The following is a 22,358-nucleotide window of genomic DNA, read 5'->3' on the forward strand; positions in this document are numbered from 1 at the left end:
ACTTGTACAGATTAATTGAATTTTAATTTTACCCTGATCTTTCCTTTATAGTCAATGTCAACAAGATGTAGATGACGCCAACACCGCAGTATGCAAAGTGACAATGGCTAGCCCTCGTTCTGCAAAACCAACTCCACCACGTGAGTAACAGCCATGCTTTACAATATCTAAACCCCATATGAATCAATATTTGAAGACCTTATTTCCAGAAAACCACAAAGTGCTGTAGAGTGCACAAGGTTAAGTCAAGCTGTTACAGTGACAAAAGCACTGTGGCATGTGGCATGACCAAACGCATTTACATAGCGCCTCCAGCAATGCACTCTGATAGACTCTAAGTGATTGAAGTGGTTGCGTGGTGGTTTGCTAATATGGGAGATAAATGTTTGATTTACTAGTAACTAATAAGACCATCTAACTCACAGGTGTTCCATCATGCCATATGGTACAAATACCAGCCAACACATTTACGGTTCTTCCCTGCAAGCTGCGATCTAACTTGGCTGAGAGGCGATGGGAGTACAGTCACACCGCCGAGCGATTCGTCTATCCTAGTCCTGACGGCGGGCTGGTGGTTGTAGCCCAAGTGGAGAGGGAGGAGATCTACCAATGTTGGTCAGAAGAAGGCGGCTACCGACAACTTCTGGCCAATTATTGTGTCAAAGCGGATCACGAAAGCACCACCCTGACTGGACGTTCCCGAACGCAGTTGGTACCCAAAGGGGAAGCGATTATCCTGCCCGGGGAAACATGGTCACCGGAAAAAACCAAAACGTACTGGAATGAGTTGATCGTTGTGTGTGCCTTACTTGTGTTCTCCCTGGTGGTCCTGTCTCTGTTTGTGGCATACAGGAACCGAGACAGGATGAAGTCCATGCTGAAGGAGGGCGAGTGCCCGAACATGCAACAGAAGAAACCGCGAATTCCAGGGAAGCACACGGAAAGCCTTCCATTAAATGGCAACAACATCCCCCCCTCGGTGTCTGACCACAAGGGCTACCAGACGCTCAATGATAACTACATCTGCAGCACTCCCACCCATGAATGCTCCTCACCCGAGAACAGCAAGAGCTTCTCAGAATCCGAAAAGAGACCTTTGAACTTAAAGGAGAGCCACGTTGAGATCTCACCGACTTGCCCGCGGCCTAGAGTGCGACTGGGCTCGGAGATCAAAGACTCGATCGTTTAAGTCTGTTTGGGATGACTGTTAAAAAAATGGCCTCTGAACTGAACAGCACCAAGAGAGGGACAGACTAAAATTGACTGGAAACGTACCATCACTGGGTTTTATTTTGCACTTTGTCTCCTCTCATTTTGTCTTGGTGACCTGTTCACATTTCTCAGTCACTGCCAAGTCTGTGAAGCACCCAGAGCCATGCTGAGCGGGACGCAAGGCCTAGAGTACACTTTGAAAAAGTATAGTGGGCATTGCGAGGCACGCCGATCCAGTCGTCCCACCTGGTCCGTCCAAAAATGTCTGGTGGCATCTGTGTGACAGCAATACGATGCCCTCAGGGTTCACTAACCTGTCATGCTCCCATCTCATACCTGCAGCGTAGAGTTGGTCGTCCTGTGAACGAGAAAACGAAAATTCAAACTTTAGTCAACAATAGAGTCTCTGCTAAACATAGTGCCTGACGTGAGATGATTAGCTGACATTTCAACTCAATATAAGGCGTAGTGGTGCATCAAAAGCTTTGATGATATATGCAAAACCTTTGCGCAGTATATCATCACGACCTCAGCAGGCATATAGCAGGCATACTATGCAAATAACATAAAGGAGAAGCATCTTGTAGAGAGCTAACAAACAGCACACAGCTGTCCTAGAACAATAAGTGATGCCACGACCTCAGTATTCTACACAGCTTCTCAGAGGTACACACATTAAATAAAGTATGCAAGTGAGATTGAGGCATATAAAGAGCCCGCAGTGGGGTTTCAGTGTGTAGAGAACTCCAAAGAAGGCATGTTAGCAATACTATGAGTATGTCCAAGGCACAAATTACATTCTGAAGATGCAGGAATTTGAATATCTCTATGTTCCTTATACCCCCAACCAAAAATTAGTTGCTACCAGTGATAGACCATTTAAACCAGTGTTTCTCAACGTTTTTGACTCCAAAGCCCCTCATAGTCCACAAGATCATTTGAGGAGCCCATGACTTTTCCAGTTGTTCATGATTTATTTTCTCTAAAAAAAATTTAAGAAATTCTAAAAAGGCTCATGGAGTTTACTTTAAATTACATGACCTTTTCTGGTCTAGAAATCTAGAAAATATGAGGCTTTCTCATATATCTAAGTTTTTGGAATTCTGGCTCTAAAAAGACAAAGGGGGTGAAATAATTGTTAGTTTGTTTTACTTAATTGTTTGAAGTAATTTTGAGGCCCCTGTTGAGAGCCACTGATTTAAATGGAGAGTTCATGCAAAAATGAAAATAGTCTTCATTTACTCACCCTCCAAATGTTTCCAAATGTAAATTGAAAGCAATGGTTTCCAGTGTTGTTTTGGACCCCACTAGGACAAAAACAACAGAAACATTCTTCAGAAGATCATACATGTTTGAAACAACATGAGTGAGTAGTGAGAGTGAGTAAATGATGAAAGTTTAAAATTTTTGTTGAAATATCCCTTGAAGTAGTGCTTAACAGTCAGTGGAAGTGACTAAACATCTCAAGATTGTTTACTGATTCAAATTGGTTGTTGTGCCAAAAGATTTTAGTGAACCATTTCAGATCTCTATGGATCTGTCAAGACTCAAAAGTGTACTTTAGTGTTCAGATTAAAGACATTTATTGCCATGTTGTAAATTCGAATGATAAATTTGCATTCGGACAGAATGAAAACGTGTGATTAAGACTTTACATGCCAATTTTACGCTAAGCTATGAGATCTATGCTCCTGAAGAGTGTAAAGTGACCAGCAGATTTTTTTTCCGTGAAAAAGTGCCATGTTCACTGTAACACCTTAAGTCAAAGCAGGCTAACAGATGTTTTTGGGTGGGAGCAATGACATATAGGTATATGAAACAGCCCGTTATAAATAGTCAGCTGCCAAGATTGTCTTACAAAAAAGTACAGTGCTTGGCTGCTGCAAAGCAATGGGGATGGAAACCACAAAACAAGACACAAATGTAAGTTACTATAGCATAGAATCAACATAAGGATCCATGTAAAAATGTATATTAACAACACACACACACACACACACACACAAAATAATAATAATAAAAAAGTCTATTTCCAATATCAACATATTTCCAGTAAAATTCCCAAAGACAAGCATTGTATATTGCACCACAAAAGTGTGTAATATTTCATCGCCATTGATCTGTAAAGATCACACAGACATCTGTATTGTGAATGTAGTTATGTATTGATTGAAAGTGTTCCAAAATGATTCTTTCAATAGAAACGTGTCTTATTTAAATTTGTACTGAATGTTTAAAAACGGGACATTTGCTTTTACATGATCTGATGGACAATGACTTTGATCACAAAGTTGTATAATTATATTTGTAAGGGGAGGTAGTGAATGGCTTTTAATGTTTTTGACATTCGAGATTGCTTTTTTGTTTGTTTGTTTGTTTTACCAGAATGCATTACAATTCTTTTTTTTCTGTTATGTTTGCACAGAATGTGGAAATGGTTCAAGTGTCTGGGAATGAATATTCTCTTGACATTGCTGTAGCAAGTACCTATTGAATGGTTTTGTTAATGCCACCGAGCTCGATTTTGTGACTCAAATGGTATGCGGAAAAGCAAATAAAATCTTGTAGCCTTTTTGTGATTCAAACACGTGAACAAAAAGCAAACCTCACATGCATGTCTGCTCTGGTGGACTACACAGTAGAATTACCTAGTACATGTAAAGTCGCAAACCACTGTATATTGAATGGTTGTCTGTGCAACAGTCCACTGCAAGGGTATGTCTCCACTGTGCTAATTAATATCTGCAGAGGTCCCCTAATATATATATTCACACACAAAACACTTACAGACTATATTTAAAGCACAAAAAGAGAGAAAAAACTAATGTATTTGTAATAATGATATAACTGTTTTACATATACTCAGACCTCTGTTTGAAAATGATTTTCAAAATATCATGCAAAAATAATTTAAATGTAAGCAAATTTGCTTATGTTTTTCAGTACGTCATCTGATTATTATCACTAGCGTGCCGTTTTACAAAGTAGACAATGTGAAAACTTCACTGTACATCAGCTGCTACCTACAAGCGGTAGATTTAGTCACATATAGATAGTCATATAGTCACATATTTCAGTGCTGAACTGACTCAGACATAAGAGTTACTGGACTGTAGTAGTCTTCTACACTCTTAAATGCTCAGATACATTCTTTATAATGGCGAACCAAGATGCTCTGACCTATTGTAAGTTAATGTCTTGTAAACTTTAATGTAGAGGTGTATTTGTACATTTTGCTGCCAATGTAAAGAAAAAAAAACTGTTGTGAAATGTATTTTTTTGTATTATACATCACTACTGTTTTGTTGTTTTTATTATATTGTACATAAAAGCACTTTAATTTTAATTTTTTAAATAAAAAAAATAAAACCACTGGCTTGTACTGATTCAACATTATTTGGGTCAATTTGTGAAACTTGCAGTGGCATAGAACTATTACACACACACTGCTGGTCAAAAGTTTGGACTAATTAAGATTTTTTTCAAATGCTTTTAAAAGGAGACCTATAAATGCAAGGCTACATTTATTTAAAGAAATACAGGCTAAAGTAAAAACTAATATTTTGACATTGTTATTTAAATAACTATTCTATTTTAATACATTTTAAAATATGATTTTTTTCCTGTGATGGCAAAGCTGAATTTTCAGCAGCCATTATATAAGTCTCCAGTGTCATATAATCCTTACGAAATCATTCATTTGGTGGCTCAATTATTATTTATTAGTGCTCAATAATTGACAATCAACCTCATTAATGTTGAAATCAGTTTTTGCTGCTTTCATCATGTTACACTGAAGATTGGAGAAATGGCTGCTGAAAATTCAGCTTTGCCATCACAGAAATTTTGAATTAAAATGGTAACAATATTAAATATTACTGTTTTTTTACTGTATTTTAATTAAATAAATTCAGCCTTGGTAAGAGGAAAAAAAACTAATTATTTAAAATTATTACAATCATTCTAAGTGAAAATGTAAAAAATTTGAGTGTTTTGTGTGAGGGGTAGGATTAGGGGTAGGGTAAGGGGAATTAAAATACAGTTACAGTATAAAAACCATTATGTCTATGGAATGTCCCCATAAAACATGGAAACCCAACGTGTGTGTGTGTGCGTGCGTGTGTGCGTGCGTGCGTGTGTGTGTGTTTGTGTGTGAGTGTATGAGTGTGTGTTATTCCCTATGTTACAGGAACTAAAAAGAATAGTAAGACCAACAATTTATAAATCATACAGATTTTTTTGAAAATGTAAAAATGCAGAGTTTTCTGTGAGAGGTAGGTTTAGTATAAAATACAGCATAAAAATCATACGCCTATAGAATTTCCCCATACAACATAGAAACCATGTGTGTTTCCTGTGTGTCTGTGTGTAGTTTGATGTCACTATATATAGCCTACCACTACCACTCAAGGGGTCATCTGATAAATTTGATGCATCCTTATGGTTTCATAGGTTCTCTTTTGATTTGTATGGAAATTTCCAATAGAAATATTACTCTCCCTTCTTAAATTTTCTCAATGCAGCACTAGCACCTCAAAAGAGATTTGCGCCATCTGCACAAGTGAATGCGCTCTTAATTTTACTGTAATAATGCTGCTCTCATGTGGCCATTGTTGGTATACGACACTGTCATCCTTTTTTTTATATATTTCACCCGCCGCAATGGTTGTGATCATCTTGTTTCTTCCCGATTAAATAAAGTAACAAACAGTAGGTGACATAGATAAGACGATGCTCATATCCAGCTATGGTAACGTAAATAATTAGGTTCCTCTCAGTTAATCCCGCTTTATGTGCGTCGCAGCTAAAAGTGAACTAGGCTACTAAATCTTGTAAACTCTTGAGTTAGTTTAAGACTTAGGTGTGGTGCACTGTTTGCACAATGACACATCCAAAGAGAGATGAGGAAAAATAATAATAGCCTATACATTCATCAAGGAATGTCTTTAGGATATTTGTTTACTTTTTTAGTTTAGCTACTTTGAGATCTGTTAGCTTTTATTGTGGCAATCTGTGTGCAATTCGGCGAAACAATCTTTGAATTGTATGGAAGACGAGAGTACAGCTAACAATGTAGCGTGGACATTACCAAACAAAGGCAGGCAAACGTCCTTCAGCAGCAGTCCACACCTGGAAGGGAAATAAACAGGCGCTTTCCACAGATGAAACCGCCCTCGACATGACCGCATTTGCGATGTCATTTTGCTGAAGATGTCTGAAAATATCTTTTAAATCATTTTATTATAGTCGTACTAAATTTAATATTCGTATCCTATGGACAAATTCTTTTAGAAAAAGTAACGTAGAGGCGCAGTGAAATCAAGCCTCTCTGAAAAGCATGATCCATACAAGTTCATTGTTATATCATTCCCTTGTTTTTTTATTCCTTATTATTTTTATTCTATCCCTTATTCACTATACTGTATATTTTTATTCTTATGTAATTATAAAGCACATAAGTAGCTAATATGTGCACATAAGCACATGTGGTTACCAAGTTGGGTAGCAAAGGCACCCCTGGTCAGTATTTTTTTTTTTTTTTTTTTTTGCTAGTTTTAGCTGACCAGACCAAAATGTGGGCTGGTTCTCAGATTGTTGTACACACTTCTACAGCACGCCTACCTCCATGACTATCCAATGACACACTAACTTGAGTTCAGCTTGTTACAATGCGAGATAATGAGCGATCATTCAATCACTCATAGCTGCCTGTAGTATCTGCGCACCTGTTGGTGATGTAGGCTACATGTTAGATCACGAACCTTGAGCGTTCATTTCTCTTCACACTTTCGTCTTTTTATCGCTTACACGTTTTCGGAGCATTATCTTTGTGCACAGGTGTATTCTGTATCGTTTGTTTGTCATCGTCTAGTGAAAATATGAACCAAGCTGACCTTCGGAGACTATTTGCAGCATGTGATGGGAATAAGTCAGGAAGAGTGGAATACGAGGACTTTACTAATGTTTGCCGAGAGTTAAATGTGCCTGCTGAAGAGATCAGGACATTATTCAACAAGTTTGATCTGGACGGAGACGGATACATTAACTTTAACGATTTTTCCTCAAGCTTCCATGAAGTTTCCGAAGCCCTCAATTTAGCTTTGTTGGGAAACAGTTTGCAAAGTCAGAGAAGCGCTTGGGATGAGTTTGAAAACACATTAGACGGAGATGTGGCCTTTTATTTGGGAAGGTAGCTATATTTTGACTTGACGTTCAGATTAACTTATTTTGATAAACATTTACTGACAAAAGAGAAGCCAAACGAAGATTTGGTCTTTTTAAAAATTAAGTTTTCCTTACGTGTCTGTCTATAGCTTTCACAAGTCACCCCCCCCCCCCCCCTTTTAACTTTATTTTAGAACAAATGTTTAAAACATTGTCAACATGTATGTATAGATACTATAATAAGTATATGTGTGTGGGTGAGTAGATGGCTATATTTATAATATCTGTGTCTATAGATATACGTGTGTGCGTAGATGGATAGATTATTTTTTTTTTTTGGGGGGGGGGTCAAACTCATGCCAGTATCTGCCTTGACAACTGGATTCATTTTTTTTCATCCAGTCTCGCATTTCTTTTTATTTTATTTTGCAACTTACTTGTGTCTGCAGACAGTGGGATGAATTGAGGGAGTTGTATGAACAGATCCACTCCACATCAGATGAGCTGTTATTGCAGCAATATGAGGATCTCATCAAGGCTCTTGTAGCTGAGAGCAAAGAGCACAGGATGGAGAGTGAACAACTCGAGAGCAGTCTACGAAGGTGAGAGGAGCATTTCCAGAATTCCGCTGGGATGCTGTGGTGAATCACTGTTTACAACAGCTGGTTTGGCTCTTTCAGATTGTCATGACCAGGTGATAATTGTGCATTGATATAGAGTCATACATCTTTGAAAGCATTTTAAGGCGATTTTAATTACAAAGGCTTTTGAGTATTTTAATTGTCTTTTTGCTGCCCCCTTGAATATTTTCAGGATATGAGACCATTATTGAATGTAATACAAAATGGCAGTATGTACAATAAGACCGTAATGTTCAATATCAGATTAATGAATTCATGCATTGCATTTTGTGGTGGACAGAAGCACTGGCCTTTTCGCTCTCGCTCTTCTCTCCAGGAAGTATTTCTTCTATTTTAAGAGTTTAATGAATTCTGGTTACAAAGACTTCTTTGTTAAAACGAAGAAAAGTTCTACCATTTATAAGGAAGGAGGAAGCTGAAAATTAGGCTTGAGTTACTAAGATAGTCATTCTCCTTGCACTTCTCAACTTATTTATGTGGTTCTGTAGGTGTGGATGTAGTTTTGAGTGCTCTGTTTTCACAGCGAGACAGTCCAGGCCTTTTACTGTGTGTTTGGCGCTGTTTGTTTCACCTCCGGTCCACCTTACACAGTTGCGGCTTCTCAAGAGCCCTACCTTTGTTCCTCCCTTCCCTTTCATCAGAGGTTTGCTCAACTCCACTCGCTTGATGATTACGATAAGACTGTAGCTTAAAGGAGTATTTCATCTCTCCAGTAGTAGCTCCTCAGGAAACATTTCTTTTGAGATCTGGATGTAGGTGCACCTGGATGCGTTAAAGGGTATCCTAAGACCAAGGCCGGTTGTTTCAAACTGCTTTCTGGATAAAGACTTTAAAGTTGCCGTTTGGTTCTGAAAAGCTATGCTTTTTGATGTGATCAGGACAGAGGAACTGACCAGCAGTCAGTTAGCAGAGATTGAGGAGGACTTGCAGCAGCAACTGGCCCGCACAGAAGAACGGGTCAGGGAAGAGGTGAGAAGTCAGACAATTTGAATGTTCAGTGATTTATGAATTGGCACAGATGTGTACATTCATTTATTGAATATTAATGTAAGATTGATGCAGGTTAATGCAAAAGTAACCAGTACTTTTCTGCATTCTTGATGATATTCAAAGATGCATGCATTTTAAATATCACAATTTATTTTCTGGTTTTATGAGACTGACTCCAAGACTGATTAACATGCATAAACGTATGCATTTACATGTGTATGCATTCATACATATGTAAATGTGTGCAATTCTGTCTTGGTTAATGAAAAGAGGGATTTCAGGTTCAGATTTGTACTCTGTGGTTCACCTTTATTCTTGAAGCCCAGTGAGATGTTTTTAACAGGAAAGCTGGCCTGACTCTGTGTGCACAAAGGCCTCTCTATGAGAGCTAAATGCCTCTTTATTAGGCCTGTGCATATAAGGAAAACAATCTTCTTGGGTTTCATGCATACAGGAGCAAAAGAAACTGGATGAATCCATTGCTATGCTCCAAATTAAGCATGAGAATGAACTGGCAGACCTGCAAACAACAATAGAGCGGCTCACAAAGGTGAGGGAGCGATGTGGGATTCTTATTTCAATGTCTTTGCATGTGGGTTTGTCTTTATTTTGTGTAACTTTCTTTCTCAAATTTTAGCAGTATCAAGAGGAGTCTAAATTAAACAGCCCCAGAGAAGATGCCATCAAATTGAGAGCACAGATTAGCGATCTGATGCAGGTATGAATCAGATGCTCCTTTACAACATGCAGGGCCCTTCAAAAGTATTTGAACAGAAGGGGAGTGTTGGGTAAACTGTGCCAACTTTAACTTAAAAGGATAATTTATCCAAAAATGAAGATTCTCCCCTGTAAGTTTACCATAATTATATGACTGATTTTAGTGGAAGAAATTTTATCCAGAGAAGTATCTCTCTGTGCAGTCCAATGTTTTGTTCCCAAAATACTTCAAAATATCAAGTAGAACTATTGCCTAAAGACCAATATGATGACTTCTGAGGGGGCACACAACAACGTTTTGAACTTAAAACAAAATGTAGAGTTTTTGAAAACTATACTGTTATTATAAACACAAATTCGTGAAAACGAATTCGTTATGTTGTAATATGTGTTCAGTCTATAGGTTTGTGTGCAGGCGCATAGTGTTTGTTTACAAAGGAACAACGCCAACTACTGGCCTGGCATGCAATGTTCCCTCTAATTTTTTTTTTCTTGCGGAGCAAAACTTTTCTCTAGTGGGTGGACATTTTTACGGAGCCCCTTAGAGCTCATGGTGGTGGAAAGATTTCGGGGTGGGTGAGCGAAAACATTCGTTATACCAGACCTGTACAGCGCGCATAAAAAAAAAAAAGAAGAAATTGTAACTTATAAATGTGCTATTTATTTGATTTGACCCTTGATGTAACTAAATGATGTACATTTTAGGTTATCTGAGAAATTTCTGTACAATATACTGCCATTCAAATTTTGGGATCAATAAATTTTATTTTTTTTAAAGAAGTTTCTTAAGCTCATCAAGGCTGTATCTATTTGATATACTAAATATTATTTCACAAAATAATATTGTTAAATTGCAATTTAAAATGTTTTCGATTTTATGCTTTAATATAATTTATTCCTCTGAAGCAAAGCTGAATTTTCAGTGTCACATGATCCTTCAGAAATCATTCTAATATGCTGATTTATCAATGTTGGAAAGTTGTGCTGCTTAACTTTTTGGGACCGGTGATATTTTTCAGTATTCTCTGAGAAATAAAAAGTTGTAAAGAACAGTGTTTATTCAAAATAGAAATTGTTACAATATACACTATTCAAAAGTTTTGTCCGTAAGTGTTTTCTTTTTTTTCTTAATACTTTTATTCAGCAAGGATGTGTTAAACGGATAAAAAAAAAGATTAGTAAAGACTTGTATTGTTAGAAAATATTTATATTTTTAATGTTCTCTTTAACTTTTTATTAGCCTAATCAAAGAAAATTGTTCCAAAAAATAAGCAACACAGTTTCAACACTGATAATAAATCCGTATATTAGAATGATTTCTGAAGGATCATGTGACACTGAAGACTGGAGTAATGATGCTAAAAATCCAGCTTTGCTTTACAGGAATACACTATATTTTAAAATAGAAAACCAATATTAGAAATTTCAATATGCGAAGTTAACATTACTGTTTTTCAATAAATACATACAACCTTGATGAGCATAAGTGGCTCCATTTAAAAAAAAAAACAAATGTCAGTTATCAGCAGTGTTGGGGAAAGTTACTTTTAAAAGTAATGCATTAGAATATTGCGTTACTCCATAAAAAAGTAACTAATTGCGTTACTTAGCTACTTTTTATGGAAAGTAATGTTAGGTTACTTTTGCGTTACTCTTTAAATATGAGCAGGGCTTGATTGTTTTTAATACAAGAAATTACATTTAATACAAATGTAAAAGCCCTGTATCTTGAAGGAAAAGTAAATTCACGTCTGTAAAGTAAAACTCAGGATAAGGTTTAACACTCGTCAGCAATAAAAAAAACAATGAAGCACAATTGTTAGTTTATCTAAAGTCATTTTTGCTTATTAGTATGGTTGAACTGGGTCATCAAAGGTCAGCAGCAAAGACATTGGTTAATAAAATGAGATTGGATACATTTGTGTCTAACATTTAATTATTGCAGTTTGCGTCATATTCTGACTTTGCATTTCACTGTTTTAATTCATTTTGATGAATACTAAATCTGTTTTTTGTGAGTGGGATGAATTAATGCACATTCACATTTATTCTAGAACTACAGTAACAGCATGTTCACAGCGCACTGTCAGTCAATATATGGGGAAAAAAGTAACTGGCGTTACTTTTTTGAAAAAGTAACTCGGATATTTTCTTGTAAATTAAAGTAATGCGTTACTTTACTAGTTACTTGAGAAAAGTAATTACGTAACTCGCGTTACTTGTAATGCGTTACCCCCAACACTGATTATTTATTAGGCTTATAATATAGGCCAAACATAATAACATATCAACACAACTGATGCATTTGAACTGATAGAAGAGAATAGAAAACAAACTTAAGCCTTTAAACTCAGATCTGTAAGTTTAATATAAAAAAAAAAAATGTAAACGTGAATTCTTATAGCTATCTAAACATCCCTATGAAGAACAGTTTGCACGATACCCCTGTGTGTGACTGTAAATGTCTCGAGTTTTGTTACCGTTATGTGCCCATCCGATATTTCCAGCACTTAATCAAGCCGCTCCTTAATACATGAGGACATTTTATTTCACATGGCACTGCGTTTACGTTGGCTCTCGATTTGAGCTATTTCGTCCACAACCATTGAAGTATTCGGTTTCTACAGCGACTCATTTGGCGCACATCATTCTTTCTATGAAACCTGTAAACCGCATTCACCGGTTCTAACTCTATAGCGGCACCAGCTCTATAGCGGTTTACCCGAGCATTGCAATTCTGCAAATGTAATCTTTGTGACGCATAATGAACTCTTTCAGCTGCACCACAGCTTATCAACTGACACATCTTGCCCCACTTTGTCTGTAATGGCAGAATAAGGGCTGAGACTATAGGTCTGCTTTCCTGCAGTGTCTGCAACTGAGTGTTGTGAGACTAGTTTTGAATTGCTGGGTGCAGTAGGGAAAATACTGATGTATAAGCTGGAGAAAGATGACTTGTGGGACTTGAGCTAATCAAATCCATTTTAAGATACAAAATGTAATGTCTATAGTGCAACAGAAATAAATGGTTTACAGGTGCAGGGTTGGATATTCTTAGTGGGGTTTTTTTGAGAGCATATGACCGCAAAGGAAAGCACCTTTCTTTTGCCTGTAGCAAAAAAAAAAAAGCAACAAGGTGAGCTGAAGCTTCTTGTTTGTGTGGGAATTGGAAAAAAAATCCTATGACACTGGAGCTAGATAGTCATACTGCAATGGGACTGAAAAATCTATATAGATCTGTAGCTGTGGTATTTTGCTGGCAGGAGCAGGACGAAATAACTTAATTTCAGAGTAAACGGCACTCCTGTGGTGACCTTTTAATTGTATCACTAAATACAAGTTGAAATATTTGTGGTCTCATCAGCTTTTGTGTTCCTCTGCAGGAGAATGAGGAGCTGAGGAGTTCTCTTATGAAAGCCCAGATAAATGTCTCTATTCTCCAGGTTGAGTTGGACAGGTTAAAGAATGCCTTCACTGACCAGAAACTCCAACACGAGAGGTCAGAACACTGATGCTTCAATTCATTTAAGCTCGGTTTGTGTACTTAAATGTGAATGGTGGCAGTAGTTCTTGAACACAGCCACCTCCAATGGGTTTTCTAAGAAGTTAAGAAACTGCTTAATGTGGTTTTCTTTTTCTTCTCAGAGAAAGTGATGACCTTAAGAAGATGGTGATGGAGTACCAGTCTTATTCCAGCCAAATAGAATTCCTTCAGTAAGCGAATTCAGTCATTCTCTTTGGGAGTCAAATGTCAAATCACAATACTCTAAAAAAGAAATGGATTTTCTAGCTTACTTATACAATATGACTTCACATCAGGGAAATGAACAAAACGTTGTATGACAGCAATGATGGGTTACGCTCTGCGCTGAGCCAGGATAATGGCTCTTCAAAAAGACGGGTAGCTATTCCATTGGTTTTTAATTTAAGTTAGAACTGCGTTCATTGCAGCCATGATCAAATATTTGGATTTCCAGCATACAGAAGTGCACTATTGTTTCTAGAAGTAATTTAATGTACACAATAACAACCTTCATTAAAATGCTCTTCTCTAGCTCTCACCAAAAAATGAAGTTCCTCCTAGAAAGATGAAACCTCTTCGACAGAGTACAATGAATCAGAGCGGGTAATTGTATCCTTTGTTTACTCTGTATTTGTTGCAGCTGTATCTTGACAGAAAAAAAATACTAAGTAAACTTTCAAGATTATTTCTTGTTTAGGCCTGTATGTTATATTATATTCTGGTTTAACTTTTTTTTTTTTTTAAGTTTTACTAATGAAGAGGACACGATAGCCCTGGTGAAGTGCTGGGCTGATAAGTATTTGGATAGTGGCGTTTCCATTCAGACAGACACCGAGCCGATGTCAGGCAGCGATTATGACAGTGAAGGCAGCCATAATTCAGTGGAGACTGTGCATCATAGTTACTCTTGTATTCCATCTGAACTGGAGGTAAGAGTTCAGTTTTCAAACTTTGGCGGTGTGTATCTATATAATTCATTGTTGGGTTAAATAACTAATGTCTCGTAGGTGTCAGAGCTGAAGTCTGAAGCTTTGAGATCTGTAGCTCGTAGCACAGTTGCCTCAATATCCCCCTCACTTCGGCGGCGGTTGTCTGCTTTTCCTGTCAAGGTAGTTCTTGTTACAGTACTCTTGTTTACTCACTAGGTATTCTAGAAACTATAAATGCCAAATTAGTTTTTGAAAAGTGGGAAGACTTGTCTCAGTATCTCAGTTATGTAGTAAATAAAAAAAACAGCTGGAAAAGTGGATGGCCTTGGTGTCTGAAAAGTCGAGAATCACTGTGATAGACTGCCTCTTTACAACTGCTCTCTATAGCAAACTGAAGAAGACTTGCTTGACAATGAAGATCTTGCTCCAGTGTATCGTCTGGTGTTGGCTGGGGATGCTGGGGCAGGAAAATCCAGCTTTTTACTACGGTTGACTCTTAACGAATTTAGAGGCGATATACAAACCACTCTTGGTGAGTCTTTTTTTGATTTTGTTACCATATAAATACAGGAAGTATTGAGAATTAAAGTTCATTCATACAGGTGTTGACTTTCAAATCAAGAAGATGCTAGTAGATGGAGAGAAAACAAACCTTCAGATCTGGGACACTGCTGGACAGGAAAGGTACAGTATATTTGTGATTTTTTTTTTTTTTTTGGGAATCAAGTGTTGACCTGCCTGGTTAAAATTCTGAATTATGGATGTTAAGTTACATGTTAATCCTCAGTGATTGATTATGCTTTGCTTTTTATAGAAAATGGTTGCTTTTGTTGTATTCATACACTACCGTTCACACAGGAGTATGTAAGATGCATCTTTTATTTTTTTTAGGGGTTCGAGCACACAGTGCTGAAACCCTCTTGTAATTGTTAGGATTTTCTTTATTTATTCCCTAAAACTGATCGTGCAGCCCAAGAAAGCTGAAACTTGGTCAGATGGTAGTAGTCTGGCTCGTTACTCAGGCGCAAAGAACCGGCCCAATCGGCCTAACAGGCTACAGCGCAAAAAAACTAAAATTTCAGACGTTTTTGGCCATAGCTCGTAAACGGTCTGTCGTAGACTCAAAAACTTTACATCGTTGCGATCCTTGGGTCTGCACGAACAAAAGTTATCTACGATGCACCGTTTTCCCGTTAAAATTTACCTATATCCGAAACCTACTTTTGTGAACTAGTCCTAGGTTTTTCACCCGATCAGAACCAAACCACTGCACCATCAGAACCAAACCACTGACACTGAATATCAATAATTATCAAAAGTTGAAATTTCAATATTCGTGCAAAACAGTGCCACAATTAGCGTCTATGCTAACGTTAGCCAAATGTTATTTGAAGTATAACTCATGAATGGAATGAGATCTTCACCAAACTCTGTACACGTGTGCGTGCTCTATCTTTGGTTAAATAATAAAAAAACGGCGCAGCTCTGCCACGTGGGGGTGCTATTAGACAAAACATATAAATGGCTATAACTAGTCAACCGTTGGTCCAATCGACTTGAAAATTGGTATGCAGTGGCACAAGTGTCTGAGGACATTAACGTATCTAAAAAAAACATGGCCGCCATTGTCCAAAGAAGTTTAAGCGCCTATTAAACAAGGTTAACGGAGGTCGATCGGAAAGTATGACAAACTCTGCACTGGATATTAAAATCCAAAGTATAGTTTAAACCCTAAGTAGCGCAGTAACAAAATCGGCAGATTAAGGCATTAACTTGTGAGCACAAAACACAAGATACTCCTCTTTTCAATATAAATAATATTTTATTTATATAAACCTAAGACAAACTAATCTAACGAATGAGTTTAAGAAAATGGAAATGTGAAATCCCAAGTTTATAGCAATGTTCAATTGCATAGACCTTAACAACCATCAATCACTTATTTAACCCTCGCTTTGAGTTTCTCAATTAGGCTAAAATTTATATTAACTGCACCTGATTCAGTTAGAACCTGGAGGTGTGCTTGCTTTGCTAAGGGGATCCCTTTTGTTGTCGTCCTTGCAGGAAAGGGGGTTCCCCGAAGTGTCTGATTGGTTGAGTTCAGTAGTCTTTGAAGTGACATCTTGGGCGTTGTCTGCGGATGCGGAGTTGGTCTGGTTGAAGTTTGAAGCGGGTGCTGTCGGAGCTGGACTTTGCAGCAAACTTGCATTAGAACACGAAACTCCACGGAAAGAAAAGAAACTAAAGTAAAAGAATAAAGATAAAAGGATGTAACGAGACTAGGTGGCTTTCTTCTCATTATGGTAGCAGCTGGCACGTGGGCCAGAGCACGCTCAAAGAGCAGTGTCAAAATGTGGTGGCAGAAGGGTGACCAAGAGAGTAAGAGACTAAGAGAGAGTTTGATGGTGTCCTGAGTTTTTAAATTCTGCTTTCAGACCGTCCCATCTGGACATCTTGACCAATTAGATACTGTTTTTGCTTGGGGAGTTGCTCTGTTCCTCCACCAAATCATAAATCAACTGTTATCTGTTCAGTCAGAGGTCCGAACTTTACAGGCTCTTGCAAAGTATACTTTTGAACATGATTTCTATAATAAGACTGATACATTTGACAAAGAATTGATTGGAAGAAACGTTTAAAGCATGAATTTTCAAACTCATACATACCAAACATGAAAAATACCTTTTAAGGCTTAAGCTATTCAACACTTATTAAAAGCAAGACGTACACAATGAGTAATTAAAGCAAGGATAGTCAAATGTGTGGGTTACAAACATAATATGGGGTTCTGCATAGAAATGTCCTTTTAGGATGATTTTGTGTATATGAAAAGTCTTTATATAGTTCCATGGAGAACGAAGGCATGTTCTTTAGACAAAGGAATTTTGGTTTGGACTGTCTTCTATGTGTGGGGGTAGCCAATCTAAGCAAGTCTTTAGCTCGTGGTTTTCCATCACAGGTTTACATGTGACTGCAATCTCTTTGACCATCAGTCTTGATTACTTGCCCCAAATTTGACAGTCTTTTTCCTGAATTGGAATTATCGATAAGTGTTCTTTTGTCTCAAGGTTGTGAGCTATTCTGTGAAAGAGGCTTGCTGGTTAGTTTGCTTGCTTCAGACGAGTTGGAGCTAGGAATCTGATTTACGATGTTGTCCTGTTACAGCTTTGAGGCCCCTCTTTGTGGAATCTCAGCTTCTCATGTTTCGATGTTCTGATGGAATCTTAACTTTGTCTGATTTAGTCTCTATCTTACATTGGCGCTAACGAGTTTTATGGCTCTGTAATCATGTCGTTTAACACATCCACACGATATGCATATAATTTGATAGATCTCCTCATAATGAGCAACTATGAACCATTTCTGAACCATTAATGAACCATTGCTGTCAATCAAATAGTTCATTAAATATTCACAAATGTTAACCTACTTTTGCAAACTAGTCCCTGGCTTTTCGCTCAATCTCGATCAAACCACTGCAGTAATATTCTCTGCACTCTAGATGGATAATTATCGAAAAAATTTCGAATTTTGGCCTTTTGGTTGGCTATAATTGGTTCATTTAAAAAGGGGGTGTGACAACATACCCTAAAGCCTAAACAAAAACTCAAAACTTGGCGAAAACGTGACGCATGACTCTTTAAGAAGTATGCCAAGTTTCACGGAGATCGGACCATAGGTAGCGCTGTAACAGTTAAAAAGGCCTCACACACAATTTCTATAGGAAATGACCTCAAATTGTAGAACATGTTCATATATTCACATGCACTAGATCTTCATATCATTTGATAGATCTCATTCTGATTAACTTTGCCTCTAGGATCACTGCTGTCAATCAAACTGTTCTTTAAGTATTTGAGATTTAAAAAGTCAACTAGCCCTCAGTTTTTAACTCAAATCACGTTATAAAATCACACTTATAACATTTAAAATCACATTTAAAGTTTACCATTTTGTTCATACAGGTGTCAGTTTTTACAATTTTGTCATATGATCACAAAGAAATCTGAAAATGACAAACGCTTAAAAAGAAGACTTGCAATAAGTATTGTCCCCGATCATTTATTTCAAATCTATATCTGCAACAAAATGTGTGTGTGTGTGTGTGTGTGCAAGCATGCTTACTGATTGTTAGATTAACCGTTTTTTTCTGTGTCTTTGTGCTGGCCTGTGAGCCTATTGTCCATTTTCGATGTTTCACTGTCAGCTATACATCCAGGTTGGCCTAGACCCTGAAAACATACCACCTTAAAGCTGTAGTCTACGATGTTGAAAATCAGTCGAGAAAGCCAGAATTTTTAAAAAACTCATCCCGCCCCTCCACACGCACACCCCTCCCCTCTGTGCTACCTGATCCCTCCCACCGGGAAACGACCTGAACAACGTCACTCAGTCAAGCACCATAAAAGTATAAATAAATGCTTACCTGCTCAACAAAAAGTCAGACATGTCAGCGTCGGTTTTAAGGCCAAGGTTTCTCTGAAGCTTCCTCCAACGGGCAATGGTGGACCCTATATTGATTCGGCTTTGAGTCCGGTGTTCACTTTTTTTTTTTTTTTTTTTTTTTTTTTTTTTTTTTTTTTTTAAATCTCTGCTCTTTCCTCAATTGACTTTCTCTTTCTTCCAACCTTGACTGTTGGGGCGAGCAGGGGCCGCTTGCTGCTGTCTGTTTGTTGGTTTTTCTCCATTGCTGAGTTGATGCTGCCTACTTTCGCGCAAAATTTCATGTCGCAGGAGGGGGAGGGGTGGGGTGCGGTGGGTGGAGACGCGAGTGGAGCAGGGGATTGGATGAGAGCAGTTAACCAATGTAAGCTGTCCAGCAGCTTACATTGGTCAATTTCTCTGCGGGTGTACACCCAATAGAGTGAATGGATTTTTTCATTCTTTTTTCTCTTCATATTATTAGGATTGTACTGTAGAACCATAACCAGCATCTAAACGAGGTTATTAATAATGAACAATCTTTGAAATCGTAGACCATAGCTTTAAGGCTTGAACCCCGATAATCGCTGCTTGCAGCTAGATTTAGTTTTTTTGTAAGATATTTTTATTCAGCAAGGTTGCATTACTTTGAAGCGATTGTTATTGACATTTTATAATGTTAGAGTTTTTTTTTTTTTTTTTCCAATGAATGCTGTTCATTTGAGCTTCATATTCAGCAAATCTTGTTTTCCACCAAAAATATCGAGCAAGACAACTGTTTTCTACATTGAAGATAAATGTTTCTTGAGCACCAAATCAGCATATTAGAATGATTTCTGAAAGATCATGTGGCAATGATGACTGGAGAAATGGCCTACTATCACATAAATAAATTACATTTTAAAGTGTATATATATATATATATATATATATATATATATATATAAAAAAAACTATATAAATGTTTTGCTTTATTTTTGAACAAATAATTGTAAAGCAAATAAATACAAAAATCATTACAGCCCCAAACTTTTGACCAGTAGTGTAGACAGCCAGGACTGTCTCAAGAGTCCGGTTTAAAAAAACTTTTTAATGTGTTTAAGTTATTCCTGTGTCAAAGCTGAATTTTTCAGTGGCCATTTAGCATCCTTTACCCATAGTGCATGTTGGCATTACTTTAAGGTATACATAAACAAGTGTATACTTTTCTACAGGTTTCGCAGCATCGCCAGGTCATATTTTCGCAAAGCACATGGAGTGCTACTGCTGTACGATGTCACATCTGAGAGCAGTTTCCTGAATGTTCGTGAATGGGTGGAACAGATTCGGGTACAGTCAATGACATTTTAGCGAGTGTTTTCTTTTTTTTTTCATTTCTAGACTGTATTCTGTAAACTTTTCTTCACAGGAGTCAACGGATGAGGACATCCCAATGTGTGTAATAGGGAACAAGGTAGATTTGAGAGCAGAGAGGCCAGAGGGAAGCTGTGTGAGCGCATTCCATGGTGAAAAGCTTGCTATGGTGAGTCTTGAGTCTCAGATTTATATGGGAAGAATGTAATAACCATCATGCCAATCCTAATTTGCTGTCCAATATAGGCTTATAATGCCATGTTCTGCGAGGCAAGTGCTAAAGAGGGGACGAATGTCATCGAGGCAGTTTTACATTTAGCAAGGTAAGATACCACATCAGTTCTTGCTCATTCTAACACGCAAGTGTTTTCAGGCTTTAAATATCTTCTGAATTATCACAGAGATGTCAAGAAACATGCAAAACTGGGGAGGAGATCAGAGTCACGGGTTAAGCTGAGTCTTCATAAACGGAAGAAGACGCTGAGCAACTGCTGTGGAGTCTAAGTCATGCAGAGATCTGGTTTAATTGTGATTTTTACGATTTTTTTAAAAATAACTAATCCTGTCCTTTGTTAGAAAAATGCTAGTAATTTTTTTTTTTTTTTTAATGCAATTAGCACTTTTAAGCAGTTTTTAGAAGTTTGGATGCTTCCTTGGTGTTTTTAGGCACACTGATCAAATGTATACTTGTACATTTGCCTATTAATCAAATTCACCTCAGGGTTCAGAGTTTATTTAAATATTTACTTTTTATTTGTTAGAATTTAATTACTGTTTTGTTGAAGGATGTTCATGTAAATGTCTAACATTGTTAAATAAAAGTTTTGGATCTGATTTAAAGTCTAAATGAAAGATCTGGAAGCCGTTTACCTGATGTGAACTGCAGGGGAAAAGGGTTCTCTAGTATTTTGAGATCTCTGAAACAAAGCAAACTCAGATTTGAGCTACACTTTATTCAACAGTTTTGAGTAAAGGAACGTAAATGAGATACAAATACAACAGTGTGTGACTGCAAGATGGGTTTTGTGGATCTGTTATTCTTGATTTTTACATGGTAAATACTGATCAAGAAAAGTAAGACCTGTACACAGTGAAGTAAATGCCCAATTTAACTAAATTAGAACAATACAAAAAGGTTTTAAATCAAAGTACAAAGGACTGTACTGCTGAATCTAGACCACAAAAAAACAATAGTCTAATGACCCCAACAATAATAGCTTAGGATCGTCCAAAGAGTTTATTGATGTCTTCTATTTGGCTTTAGTCTTTTTTTTTTTTTTTTTTTCACTGGCTGCTTGGCATTTTTCTGGCGAGCAAGTTCACACTAATTTCCCCATAAAGAGGACACAGTGCTGAAATATCTGATCACAAGATGTTTCGATCTCAATTTAACCCTAAAAAGCCTACTGTGTCAGGATGTGTTTTCTAAGGCCTCTAAACGATCAATGCCATTTTATTGGAAAATCTGTTGTACACTATCTTCATAACTTCAGCCCTCGGTTCATAGTTTTTAGTGTTTAAAAAGCCTTTTAGCATAATTCTATAAACAAATCCACCTTCACGTCGTAACACACATGCCTTTTTTTTTTGTAATGTATTAATATTGTCCGTAATATTTCAAAAACTTAATTTACTAGATCAAAGCAAATTGATTCAGAATATTTTAAGAATTAAAATAAGAAGAACCAGGAATCTATCAGTGATCACTGCATTATTTTGCCCACCACCATGAAAACTACAGAGCTTTTATCACAACTAAACACTTAAATGCTGTCTTCACTAAGAGAAGTAGTTACAGAGTGACAATTGAGATTTATGTGCATTTTATGTAGGTGGGTAGTTTGCTACTGTTATAAAAATCAAACTGGTTCAGAAGCTATCACAATTTCACACACAACTCAAACACAATTTCACAACATAATTTCACAAACAACTTTGGTGTTCTGAATAAAATATTTTTTTTCCTTGAGTGTGAGCTCGTTCTCACAATTTCATACTATATACTCCATAAGCCATAATATGATTTTAAAAAACAGGTTCAATAAACTTACATTTAAAAATTAATAAAATGATAGTTAACTATTATTTGCCAAGGTTTAGTGAAAGATCTCATCATTTGAGATTTTTATTTTCTATGAGGATGCACGTTTAAAAAATACGAGTGATCTGTCCTTATGTGGAACGCAGAGTTTGACTCAAAGATGCTGAATCATTATGAATTTCTTGTCAGAAATGAAACTCTGTAAATAAAGGCCAACAACTGTTTCAGCCGCTTTAATTGTCAAAGCTGAAAGGTGTGCACGTGATACCAACATACCATTTATGTTAATGAATTTAGGACTAATTTAATGGTGAAAATATAATTTGATGAAAGCTTTTGAAAACATGTAGTCGTCATAACTGAAT

The 22,358-nt window shown here is 37.0% G+C and overlaps 2 protein-coding genes across 2 annotated transcripts in view; both read left to right on the forward strand.

Annotated features, from left to right (window-relative positions):
• Nucleotides 1–4,564, forward strand: part of LOC306843227 (semaphorin-4B-like) — a 61,372-nt gene extending 56,808 nt beyond the window's left edge. Inside the window, exons 14-15 of the mRNA XM_079374567.1 lie at nucleotides 52–140; nucleotides 426–4,564. Of these exons, the coding sequence (XP_079230693.1) occupies nucleotides 52–140; nucleotides 426–1,189 (853 nt within the window). The 3' untranslated portion in view covers nucleotides 1,190–4,564. The remainder of the gene's footprint in view (nucleotides 1–51; nucleotides 141–425) is intronic.
• Nucleotides 4,565–7,091: 2,527 nt separating this feature from the next.
• LOC306842589 (ras and EF-hand domain-containing protein) lies at nucleotides 7,092–20,456 on the forward strand (the record flags this gene model as incomplete). Its single annotated transcript, XM_079373538.1, has 17 exons — nucleotides 7,092–7,402; nucleotides 7,827–7,979; nucleotides 8,897–8,987; nucleotides 9,463–9,558; nucleotides 9,646–9,726; nucleotides 13,109–13,224; nucleotides 13,371–13,439; nucleotides 13,545–13,626; nucleotides 13,781–13,851; nucleotides 13,994–14,177; nucleotides 14,256–14,357; nucleotides 14,565–14,709; nucleotides 14,780–14,861; nucleotides 19,814–19,928; nucleotides 20,008–20,121; nucleotides 20,199–20,275; nucleotides 20,354–20,456. 17 exons carry the CDS (start codon nucleotides 7,092–7,094, stop codon nucleotides 20,454–20,456), a joined length of 1,992 nt encoding a protein of 663 aa, XP_079229664.1.
• Between the last annotated feature and the right edge of the window lie 1,902 nt (nucleotides 20,457–22,358).

This window comes from Barbus barbus (assembly GCF_936440315.1).
Source record: "Barbus barbus genome assembly, chromosome: 23".
NCBI lineage: Eukaryota > Metazoa > Chordata > Actinopteri > Cypriniformes > Cyprinidae > Barbus > Barbus barbus.